General features: G+C 49.0%; 1 protein-coding gene across 2 annotated transcripts; it reads right to left on the reverse strand.

The window, feature by feature from the left end:
- Window positions 1–510: 510 nt before the first annotated feature.
- On the reverse strand, window positions 511–1,871 carry LOC107276199 (CCG-binding protein 1). 2 transcript variants are annotated; one of them, XM_015774682.3, is made up of 3 exons: window positions 1,584–1,871; window positions 1,074–1,147; window positions 511–958 (listed from the first exon to the last, which is right to left on the reverse strand). In XM_015774682.3, the coding sequence occupies exons 1-3, from the start codon at window positions 1,804–1,806 to the stop codon at window positions 680–682; spliced, it is 576 nt and encodes a 191-aa protein (XP_015630168.1). In that variant the 5' UTR covers window positions 1,807–1,871; the 3' UTR covers window positions 511–679. The 2 variants fall into 2 exon arrangements, with proteins under 2 accessions (XP_015630168.1, XP_066165027.1); XM_066308930.1 differs by having other exon boundaries at window positions 1,074–1,159.
- Window positions 1,872–12,597: the final 10,726 nt, after the last annotated feature.

Below are 12,597 nucleotides of genomic sequence, written 5' to 3' on the forward strand. Positions count from 1 at the left end.
TTTCGAACTTGGTTACAGCTACCCGCGTATAAGAGCAGGTACAATAGCAGATATAAACCAGCTTCAAACATATTTTAAGAAGATAAATGAGAATAGAGAACAGCAGTGGGCTATAAATTTATAGTCAGCTGTAGCACGAACTCCAAGACACGGGGTGTGTATTATAGGTGGGACCAGATATTAATAGTGTAGTATGTAACTATTGTATAAATAGGCTATTAGATTAGTTACAGAAAAATTGGAGCTACTAGTTTGCTACTAGTTGGCTGTACTATTAAAATTGCTCTAATAAACCACGGCAAGAAGTGTCGACGTGTACAGATTTTGACTAGGGAGTCGTCGTATTTGTTATTGATATATACGTGTAGTTGATACATTTGATTTAGTCTAGCTTAAGTCTAGCTTATTTGGCCAAATGATGGCTGGGACCCAGGTGGTGCGTGCAGCTCGTAGAAACTAGTAGAAAGATATGGTCATATGGAGCAACATTTTCAGACAGAATCAGAATGCTCATTTGAAAGCTATACATGTATATTAGCATATCTATGATTAGCGCAATATCTGCCAAGCTGGCAAGCTTGATATACACGGACCGTGTTATACGTGTCCTGTAATTACAGAGTCGCAGAGTATGACAGGGCTCTGCATTCAGGTAAAGCACATCTTCACTTGATCACTTTCAGTCATGATCTGCCATTCTTCTGAGCAGCCTGGTATGCGTGGACTCCGGCATGGCAGCTTCCGTTTCTCCCTCGAGCTCTTCTGCCGTCTTGGGCAGCTCGTCCGGCGCAGGGAAGTAAGGTTTGGTTTTGGTGGAGTGATCATCACCCGGAGACGACGACGACTCGGCGGCCGTCTTCCGCGCCTGCGCACGGCGGTGGATGGCACTGATCAGGTGGCCCATGTCGCCGCCGGCATCCTTCACCACCGTCTCCAGCTCCGCTCTTGGCAGCTCCATCTGCACATCAAATCATCGAAGAACTAACAGTGGTTAATGCAAATATTATTAGTGGTAATAGATTGATACTACTAGCTCGCTAGATTGCCCAAACAGCACGGTTAATTTAGCACACCTCGAGTTTATTGAATTCTTCGACAGCGTCCCAGCAGCTGCAGCACTCTTCGCCTTTGAGCGTCGTGCAGTAATCTGCGAATAAGGCTGTGTTTACTTCGTGTGATTTTTTTTTACACGAACACATATTTTACATATTTGAAGTATTAAATATAAACTAATAACAAAATGAATTTACAAATTCCACATGTAAACTGCGAGATAATTTATTAAACCTAATTAATTCGTTATTAGCGAATGTTTACTGTAGCACCACGTTGTTAAATCATGGCGTAATTAGGATCAAAGGATTCGTTTCACGATTTACATGCAAACTATGTAAGTGGTTTTTTTCGTCCACATTTAATGTTTCATACATGTGTTAAACATTTGATGTGATGGAAAAGTTAAAAATTAAAAAAAAATTGAATCTAAACACGGTCTAAGTACTTCAACTGGTTATGACCACTGGTGTCCTGTGCCCATGTCAGATAATCAGATGGCACGAGAAAAAGTTCACCGGACGACGTACCGGACATCCGGTCCTTGGTGTGCTCGACGAGATGCTTCTCCTTATTGACGGACTCGTCGGCGGCGCCGCGCCAGCTGAGGGCGGCCTCCCGCTCCGGTGCCCCGTGTCTCCCGACACGGACGACGCGCCCGCGCGCGCGCGACGAAACGGCCGGGAAGAAGAGCCGGGCCGGCGCCGCTCGCGCCAGCGGCAGCGGCAACAGCGTGGCGGTGGGCGGCAACATCGCGGCGCGTGCGTGCTGGGTGAGTGAGTGTGCTGTGTATGTTGGCGCGTGGCTGCCTATCGTGCGGAGGACGAGCAGGTGTGCATGGTGGCCTTTATACGTGTACGTCGCGCATCGTCGTCGCGGCCGCGGGGCAAAACCGGCAGGGAAGCCGTAACACCGCCGCTGTTCGGGGATCCCATCGGCGCGGCGCACAGCCACTTGGCAACGACCGCGCGACGGCGCGACGGGACGGGAGCCGTTGGTTTGGCGGATTCCCGTGGGCTTCCCGTGTAGAACGATTCGGTCGTGAAACGGGTCGCGGGAAAGCGCTCCGCGATCGCGATCGAGCCCGCCCACGGCCCATGGGCAACTCTGGAGATGGGCTAACGACGGTTGTGGCTGAAACTGCAGCCTGTTCCGGGACGTCACACATGGAATTTTTTTTATTTTTTATTTTTTTATTAAAAGTTTTACAAAAATAATTTTTCATTTTGAAAATTGACAGAAGTGGTCGCCTACCGCCCTCTGGGAGGGCGATTTTTAAAAATCGCCATCCCAGAGGGCGGCGAAAGTGACGTGGCAGACGGCCGTTCGCTCTCGGACGACGGCCGTCAACGAAATTTGCAGGCGGCCCCCTTGCCGCCCTCCGCTAGGGCGATTTTGTACTGTGCGGGGGGCCGCCTGCAAATGGGCGGCGGGGGGCCTGGAATTTTGCAGGCGGCCCCCTTGCCGCCCTGGGGGAGGGCGATTTTATACTGTGCTTTATATTTTTGTATAAATATCAATAGTTATCAAATCTTTTTATATTGAAAACTATACAAGATTAAAATCTCCAAGACTGGTAAAATACAATTTTATTATTTTTTAGGGCCTATTTGGAATGTTACCGTACAAATATTTTGTTAGTGCCAAAATATAAGCAAGTTTTGGCACTACCAAATATTTGGTAAGGTAAAATTGCATTTGATCATATTTGGTTTGCTGCCAAAATGTAAAATTGTAGTGAAGAATGTTCTACATAATCTCAAATCTAGATTACGTATTACCAATGAATAGTCTTCAATCGAAATCAAACACAAGTACTATTCAAATTACCAAAATATTGGTAGGGCATGTTTTTGGTAGCAATCCAAATAGGCCCTTAGTCTTACGCATACAAAAAATCACCACCATAATTAAACATTGTAATGATAAGATAGATAAGAAGTGCCATCGATACACGGTACAAATTTGTCGATCCCGACGAATCAAGCATGCGGTAACCTATCGGCCCCTTCTAGGTCAGTCAGAATGCATTGCATTCTCGTGGTCCTTCAATCGTTGATACTCTACTTGTGTTTCTGACTCTGTTATCTTCTGGCCATGATATGATGGAGTGACATTGTCGATCCATCGAGTAAATCCACCCATCCTTGGATTGCCCTGTAAAAATAGTAATGTTATTCAGTTTGGGTAGTAATTTTGTGCAAATCATAGCGGATTTTGTAAATGGTTAGACATACAACGAAATCGTTGTCTACATTGGGGCAGACAAAATATCTCCTTCGAAATGTTTGTTCAGCAAAGGATGTAGCCACCTGCCAGCGATCTCTGCACCCACACTTTGGACGCTCGGACCATTTAGGTAACCCTAATAGATTGTTCCTCCAGTCTAAGCTTGCAATTTCCACCCGACGTTCGTACTCCATCCAAGCATGAATGAACTGTATGGTCGGTTCAGGTTGCGTTATCGGCCCGCCACTTGAAGTAACTCTGACTGTGTCAATCCATTGTACGAATTGACATTTCCTTACATCCTCCTATGTACATCCATTTTGGGATAGTTAAGTTAATGATAGTACTGAGGAGTGATGAAAAGAATAGTTGTAATTACCACGAAATCATCGTCGACAATGTTTGGACACACGAAACACCTTTGTCCTCGAGTTCGGTGCCTTACGGACCTTATGACCTGACAACTGTAGCGCCCGTTCCGTCGTGGCGCCTAGCGGGAAAATTATCTCTTAAAAACCCTAATTGCGAAATTTGTTTCTTTGCTTGTTGTCTAGTGTCCGTGCCATCTCAAGATCTCAATCCCCGATCTATCGTCGAGTTCAATTCCGAATCCAAATCCTTCCAATCAAATTCCTCCGCAAAAGTCTATTTTGCCTCCCCCGAGGTCGATGGGCCGAATCTCGCTCGGCCCATCTTCCCCTCTTCCCCGGCCCATCTCTCCCTCTCCCCCCGAGCGCTCTCCCGCTCGCTCTCTCTCTCTCTCTCTCTTCCCCGCCCGCACGCTGCTCGCGCGTGCGAGAGCCTCCCCGAGCGCCTCTCTCCCCGCTCCCCCCTCCGCCCCGCCCGCGCGCCGCGCGCGCGTGCGCGGGAGTCGCCCGCGCCGAGCGCCCCTCCCCTCGCGCGAGCTCCCCGCTCGCAAAGACGCTTCCCGCGCGCCGTGTTCGCGTGCGCGCGCCCGCGCGGACGCCACCCGTTGTTTCCCGCGCGCGCGCCGAGTGGCCGACCGCCCGGTCGCCGCCGTCGTCAGCGTCTGCCGCGCCTGTCGCCAGTGTCGCCGCTCCGCTCCAAACCGCCCGCCGTCATCGCCGTCGTCACCGCCCGGCCCCCGCCACTCCGCGCGCAAGCCGCCAAGGGAAGGAGGCCGCGCCCCTCCTCTCTCTGCCGCGTCGCCCCCGCTCCCCTCCCCCTTTTTCCCGAATCGGCAAAGGGGCAAGCCCCCTTTCTCCCCCTCCTTTTCCCCTTTTTCCTCCTCGCCGGCGTCATCCTCCCTGTCGCCGCTTTGGCCGCGACCGCCGAGCGCCAGCTCGCGCCCTTGACCGCCCTAAGTCGGTTCCCAAACCGACATTGCCATCCTATAAACCCAAGCCTCCCCCTTTCCCTTCCTCTCCCATTCGCCTCCTGACCGTTGCCGCCGCCCCGTGCTCTGTCTCGCCTCCGCCGTCCTTCGCCAAGCGCCGGGAGAGCCGGTGCGTTCGAGGACGCGGAAGGGGACTTCGGCCGCGCCCTCTCCTTCCTCTTCCCCGGCCCGAGGCCGGAGAGATTACTCCCGCGCCGCCGGCCTCTCGTCACAGCGCCCCTCCTCTTCTCGGTGATGTCTCTCTCCGTTCTTCCTCCTCGCTCCATCTCCTCCCCCTAGCTTTCAGTAGTAGCTTGAGTAGCCTCCCCGTAGTTAGCCGGCGCCGCCCCGACCGTTGCCGTCGCTCGCCGTGTGTTTGCCGCCGTCGCCGCTCGAGCTCCGTAGCACCCGCTCGTCGCCGGCCTCGCTCGGCGTAGTTCCGCCCAATCCGACGCTAGCGTCGAGCTCCCGAAGCCGCATAGATGCTCTCACCGCCGGGAATCGATCTCTCGTGACCTCGTCGCCGTTTCCCTCTTCTCCCGCCGCCGGTTGCCGCCGCCGCAATCCGCCGTCGTCGAGCAACCTCCGACGAATCCGAGCCGTTGGCTCGTCTCCCCTTGTCACGTGCAACCGCCCGGTGTGCACGCTTTTGCCCGTATCGCCGTGGTTCGCTCCGCCGCTCGCCGCCGCCGCCCGCCGTCCATTCGCGGCCGGGTCGTCGTCTACCTCCCGCCAGCCCACGTGGCCGCCACGTAGGCGCCACGTCGGCGCCAGCTCAGCCTAGACCGGATCGAGCCGACCCCGGTCAGTCCCTCCCCGTGCGCGCGTTCCACCGCGAGCCGTGAGGCTGCACGTGGGCCCGCCGCACCTGCGTCCACCACGGACCGCGCGCGTGCACCGCGTCCTTTCCCTGCCCGCGCGCATGAGCCACGTACTCCCTCCGCACGGTGAGCCGAGCCGCTGACAAGCGGGTCCCACCCGGGACCGCGCGTGGTGAGCCCGGTCCACCGGACTCTCTCTCCTCCCTCCCGCGCGCGCGCGCTTGGGCCGTCTTGGGCCGGCCGGCCCGTTAAGCTCGGCCGAGCCGCTCCATTTACCTTGGACCGCGCCCTAGCCGCCCGAGGAAAAGTCTAATTTCCATCCCTCTGTTCTTTCTTTTCTTTTCTTTTTCAAAAAGGATTTAATTAAATCCTTTTCCTTTAGACCAAAAATCCAATAATCTTATAAATTCAATATCTTCCCAACCGTAATTCCATTTGACTCCATTCAACTTCTAAAATTTCCCAAATCTCGAGATCTATCTAGTGGCACGCTTAGAGGTCTTTAATAGGGCTTTATTTTCGCCGTTTGTTGAGTTGTCCCGTTTCGCGTGTAGTTTCGGAGCCCGAAGACCCGCAGTGCAAGGATTTCGAGGATCAAGCTCCAGATCTCGAGCAAGGCAAGCCACCTTTGAACATCTTGAGCCTATATTTGAAATTTAATTATATTGCTTGCGAAATATTATGCATTGATAGGATCACACTTAATCTGTTGTCCCGTCTGCAAGGCAGATTGGCAGACCTACCTAATTTGTTGCATTTGATCCTTCCTTTGTTAATTGTTATACCATGTCCCCTTGTAACCACCCAGTTGCACCTCGATATTCGTGCACTCTGTGCGAGTATCGACGGTCGCCTTCAAACTTAAAATCTGAGAAACAACTTGGGTAAAACTGGAGTTTTACAAAAGACTTGGAAAACCCGACACCTGGGTCGGTGCTTGCGAACTAAATGAATTTCCAAAACCGCGGACCGGGGAACGTACCGGGTGTACGGTTTCCCGCTCTCGCACTTAAGGACCGATTCCTTGGAATTTCATCCAAACATAAGACAAGTACGACCACATGGGTGGAATGGGACACCCCTGGCTGAGTAACTAGCCTATCAGGGGAGCCTTGATGCCGAGAGACATGTGGATTCGCCGGGGTGGTGTCGGGGAGGACCCCTGGGCTTCCTGGCACAGTATGGTCTGGGACCTAACCTGTTGTTGGTCTGGGACCCCTCTCGTCGGCATATGGTAAACCTGTATCGGCTTTCGAAATGCCTTGTCATGAAAGCTTGGAGGTCTCCCGACGTGGCTGATCCCCACGGGCTGGGTGATCCGGGTTAGTAATGTCGTGTTGGTAAAGTGTACCCCCTCTGCAGAGGTTAACAAACTGTTCGAACAGCCGTGCCCACGGTCATGGGCGGATGTGAGGTGATTCCTAGCGTAGTTTTGTCTGACTACTGCTTGTGAAATTGCTGTTGTGAAACTGGGTTCGATGTTTGAAAAATCAGCAGCTGACGGGATCAGCTAGGCCCGGGTGGCCGTTTGAAATGTTGTTGGCCCGGGTGGCCGTTTGAAAAGCTGTTGGCCGGGTGCCAACCCTGTTTCAAGATCTAAAGACTGATACATTGCACATACTCCGACCGGACGAGACGCACTGTCTCATCCGTGTCGTTTGAGAAGCACTCACTTAGACTTTTTAGAAAAGAGTTCAAACAAAATCAATTACGAAAACAACAGCCTTTCCTTGAAGCCTGCATTAAACACTTATTTCCCCTGGCTTGCTGAGTACTCCCGTACTCACCCTTGCTCTATATAAATAACCCCCCCAGTTGCTGAAGAAGATGAAGTGGATCCTGCTGACGAGGAGTTCTTCCAGGAGCAAGTCGGCTACGATGAGTTTTAGGGTTTCGGCCTAGTTCCCAAGTCGCGCCTGTGATGATTGGTCCAAGTCCTGGCTTCCGCTTTCCTTTTGTAATGCAGTTGTGAGCTCGGGATCTGTCCGCAGCCCAATATGACTGTACTTCTACTCTATAATAAAGAGACCTCTGTTGCTGTGATACTCTGTCTCCCTGTGATACCAGCACTATTTCCTGGGACTGGTATCGATTAACAGGTTAATTTGGAGCGTCACGGGCTAGTTCCGGTCGGGACTAGTTCGGGGCGTGACAACAACGGTCACCACAACGACACTCCGGACGCTCACGCCACGTGGGGAGTCCTAGGGGATTTACGTACCATTCTAAAGCCTCAGCAGCAATTCGACGTTCATGCTCATCCTTCCGCCTTAGGTAGTCCGATCTTGTTTCACTACGTGGGTAAGCACGGGTTCCGTCGTTTTGTGGGTTCTCCATGTCTACCCACTCAATGAAGTTGCACATTGGACGATATGTCTGTGTAAGATGTTACAATTGTGTACGAAGAAGTTAGTTTTTTTATCCATTTGAACTTCGAATAGATGAAGCATACCTGATCAAAGTTCGCGCATTGGAAGAATCTCCTGCCCCGAGTTTGTATCATGAGGGAAGACTTGAGTATGCATCCATCCCCACAATCGCACAAAGGACGGTCACACCATGGTGGAAACCAACCAGCAAAAGGATCGCTTCGCCAGTTGAGACGCTCAAGGAATGGCGCTTCCATTTTCGTGTGTTGTGTGCTAGTGGGAAAGAAGATATGAAGAGGTTGCCTTCAGATTGTCAATTATATAGCGTCGTTTTCACTGCAATATATGTGAACTCAATGAGATACATTATTCATTAGATGTGACAAGACGATCACGCGTGGGCGTGATTCACTTTATGTCAACAGGCAGCGCCGAAAGTTGATAGTGACAACTCGAGCTGCCGCTTTTCATGTGTGCTGTTGTGGACTGTGCGCGCTACTGGATCTGACACTACCGTGAAGCGCCGAAAGTGTGTTGTCGTGAGCATAAGTTGTTCTAGCACCATATGAATGAAAAGAACTATGTAGACGAGACAAACACAAGTAGTACTGCAGTAGTAATAGCAAAAGTAGTACTGCTTTACAAGTTTGTAAGCCAAAAGAAACAGTCACATAAGGACTGAAGAGGTAGAACACTACTGACGAGGCCTCTTACCCCTGTCCCTCCTACCCTGCGCCCTAATGTGCCCCTGGGAGTACGTGAGTCGGTCCGGGGGTACGGCACGGCCAACCCGTCCTGCCTGTACAGGTGTGACCTCTGGCTGCTCCTGAGTGTGCGCCTCTGGAGCTCCTTCAAGCTGAGAGGAGCCTAGTACGTCGTGGTGGTGTGCACCGTGCAAGTCGTCGTCGTAGAACTGGCTAGTAGGACCAGTCCTACCGGCGTGAGACGAAGAGGCCCCAGTACCAAAGATCCCGACTGCAAATCCTGCTGGACAAGGACCATCAGTTTCATACATGTATTTAATAGTATTAATAAAAAGTAAAGTACCGTGTGGGCGAGGGATCGACGCTCCGTGAGAGGAAGAGCTGGCGAACGCGCCCGAAGATGTGGCGAACGCCCCTGCGGAGCTCATACAACTGCAGGTACATCCACCATCCGCCTTCAAGACACATTCCTGCACGGCTTGCTTGCGATAGATACCACGCCTGCTCCTATCAACACACATTATTTCATACCGATGCACTTGTGTGCCTTGAGCAACAACTCTATGTCTCCGTGCCTTTTTGATTTTATCTTCCATGTACTTTGTCACTACGTTGCCAAACACTATGTTGTTATCGGCCATGGACAGAGTGAAATTTCTCCTTACGCTCATTCTCAATCCACTGAGTGAAATTTCTGATGGACGACCCTGACCTCCTTCTCATTGTTGGTGGGTCATCATGTAATGCACCAAGAAGTATGGGAGGCTCGTCACCTTCAACTTGTGGTCTGCGAGATTGCTCATCTGTTTGCTTCGTTGTCAACTCATCCAACTTGTCCCACAACTCATTAAATTTCTTCTCTTGGTTCTGTGCACAGAGCCTCTTAAAGAGCTCCATAAGATGCTTGTTCTTGAATTGCTTGTAGAAATTTGCACCCATGTGACGCATGCACCATCGACTCCGAACATCAGGCCACTTAGCTGGAAGTCCCTTCTCATCCCAACCGTTCTGCAAGTAGTCAATAGCCCGCAACATACCCGCATGACGATCATGTATAAGGCAAACGTTGGGCCTCATACGCACCACTACAATGTGCACTCTCTCTAGGAACCAGTACCAGCTTTCAGTGTTCTCACTCTCTACAAATGCAAAAGCCATAGGTAGAACCTGGTTGTTCCCATCACACCCAATTGCTGTCAATATCTGACCTCGATATTTACCTGTCATAAAAGTTCCATCTATGCATAGAACAGGTCGACAATGCACAAAAGCATTGATGCAAGCACCCAATGAGAAAAAGGCTCTTTGCAGCACACTCTTTGTTCGATCATCAACCGATGTAAATGTATGTAGGTCATAGTAAGTATTATTATTCCTCTGGGCAATGGTGGCTAACAAACGAGGCAAATTATCATAAGAAGCTTCAAATGTGCCATACCTCATCTCAATAATCTTTTGTTTGGCTCTCCAGGCCTTTGCATAGCTTATGGTGTACTTGAATTTGTTCTCGATGTGCCTAATAATTGATTTTGGTTCAAAGCCAATGTTACCAACAACACTGCTGTACATCTCACTTGCCACAAAAGCTGAAGTGATGTTTCGGTGATACTTCTCCACCCCTTGTAAGTAGCACTTGTGCTCGGTCACAATGCTAACTTTCCAATAATCATTCCATTTACCCTTATATGCATGGACATGCCACGGACAATCTTCCTTCATGCACCTCACTTCATACACATAATTTGTTGACTTGACCACCCTAAACTCTCTCTGCAAGGAAACTGCCCAATGCTTCACCGCCTCCTTCATCTCATCCTTATGAGCATACCTTGCACCGTCAATTACCTCGTTCTCCTTATACTCCCAGGGTACATGATCACCCTCTGATATAACAAGTCCAGAGAAGTCCTCATTTGCCCAATCAGTGGCCATTACATCACCTTCCTCATCGGATGATGCGTCGTCGTCTGCTTCCTCATTATCCGAATCTTCCCTCTCCATTTCATCAACAATTATACCGACTCTCTCCCCCTCATCCGCCATGCCCATGGCCTGCTCCTCCCTTGGTTGATTTTCCTCATTTTGCATCGATGGTCCAACAACATCCCCTGCATTGATAGGACCCTCTACATCTTCGGTTTGCATTGAAACATTTATATCTTTCTCTTGTACCGACACAAATATAACGAGGGGCCATGACCGTTCAAAAGCCATTTCCACATACCGTCTCCAAGCAGCAGTGCTGTCCATCGGCATTAGTTCCCAAAAATAACCTTCTGTTGCACGACTCACTACAACTGATACTTACATTGTGTAGACTTCTTGGTCTATTCTAAATCCTCTCAACAACCAACTATAAATTGACTGAAATATTCTCTCCGCAGGCCTATCGATGCCCTTAGATGTCATTACAAAATCTGACAGATCAACACCATCTGGACCAAATCTAATATTTCCTTCACCGTGAACTATCTGAAATGTGACCTTATTTGACATTGTGCCTGATGAAAACAATAACTGCGTTAACCTCGCATTTCTGTACTACGCCCTAAGTTACATTCTATACAATATTGTTCTCCAAAATTCTAAAAGTAGGTTACATTCTCCAGATCAAACTAAACTACATCTTACAATTAACACTACTGTCTATGTCTCAATTCATACTATTATATTCTATGCTCTGGATCTACACATATGTGCTGTGTGCTACAGATATGCTAAAATATATGGAACTAAAACTAAAACGCAACATATATACTCAAACATAACATATTAGTACAAATGCAAAAGATGTATGGGAGCAAACCTGTGATGAAGTGAGCGAACCAGCAGGGCTTCGCCGCTCCCCTTCTGCTGCCCTCCCCTCTCTCTCTTTCGTTTTTTTTTGGATTTTTAGTGAATATAATGAAATTTCAGAGAGGGGGGACTGGGCTTTATAGGGGGAGGCAAAAATCGCCCTCCCCCAGGGCGGCAAGGGGGCCGCCTGCAAAATTCTATGCCCCCTCGCCGCCCATTTGCAGGCGGCCCCCCGCACAGTACAAAATCGCCCTAGCGGAGGGCGGCAAGGGGGCCGCCTGCAAATTTCGTTGACGGCCGTCGCCCGAGAGCGAACGGCCGTCTGCCACGTCATTTTCGCCGCCCTCTGGGATGGCGATTTTTAAAAATCGCCCTCGCAGAGGGCGGTAGGCGACTACTTCCGTCAATTTTCAAAATGGAAAATTATTTTTGTAAAACTTTTAATAAAAAAATTAAAAATAAAAAAAATTCTCACACATGTGAGTAAGCCCAATCGCTCTCCTCCAGTCGCAACGCAACGGGCAACAGCCGAGGGTTCTTTACCGTTTGGGGGACGGTTACCATAGCAAATAGTGAAAACCAAATAAAATTTATCAGAAAGTTCTTTTTTAACTTGGTAGGGTTACTGGATTCTTACTATTTCCGCATCGACACTGCAACGTCGTTAAAGTGATAAGCGTGAAATCATTTATAGTGTACATCTCTCATTATCTGCTCATTAGTTTATAAGCCACAATCAGGATTTAAATTTAGGGCTTATTCAACTGTTTGATGCCATAACCAACCGGAATAGTGCTACAAGTAGTAGGCAACAACAGTGTAAAAACGTGCAATTACATCCACAACCTCGCCTATTGAACATGTAATTAGTAATGAAGAGTTTATTCTAGATACTTTTCAGACTTCAGTCCTAGCTTAGGCAGTTAAGAATAAACATATAATTACTTTTTATTGTTTAATTTATTTTTTAATGTTTATCTACACCTTCTATAAAGTTACAATCCACTAACTCTAAAATTCAACATAGGCTAACATGTCATCTCATCATCCACGCACTAGCAATAACTGCTTATTAAAAAGTTCATACAAGCATGCAATATCATATATAATTTATTTAATTATACAAATCAATATGTAAATATGTTGAATCATCACCTCTCACATCATATCCACAATATTTCAACATATCTATCCATTATTTTTATAATACTTAGATATATTTATCCATATATTCCGTATTAAAGTGTGGAGTATTATTTAGTTTATTATGTTTAGTACCAATAAATCCT

Source organism: Oryza sativa, chromosome 3, assembly GCF_034140825.1.
Source record: "Oryza sativa Japonica Group chromosome 3, ASM3414082v1".
Lineage (NCBI taxonomy): Eukaryota > Viridiplantae > Streptophyta > Magnoliopsida > Poales > Poaceae > Oryza > Oryza sativa.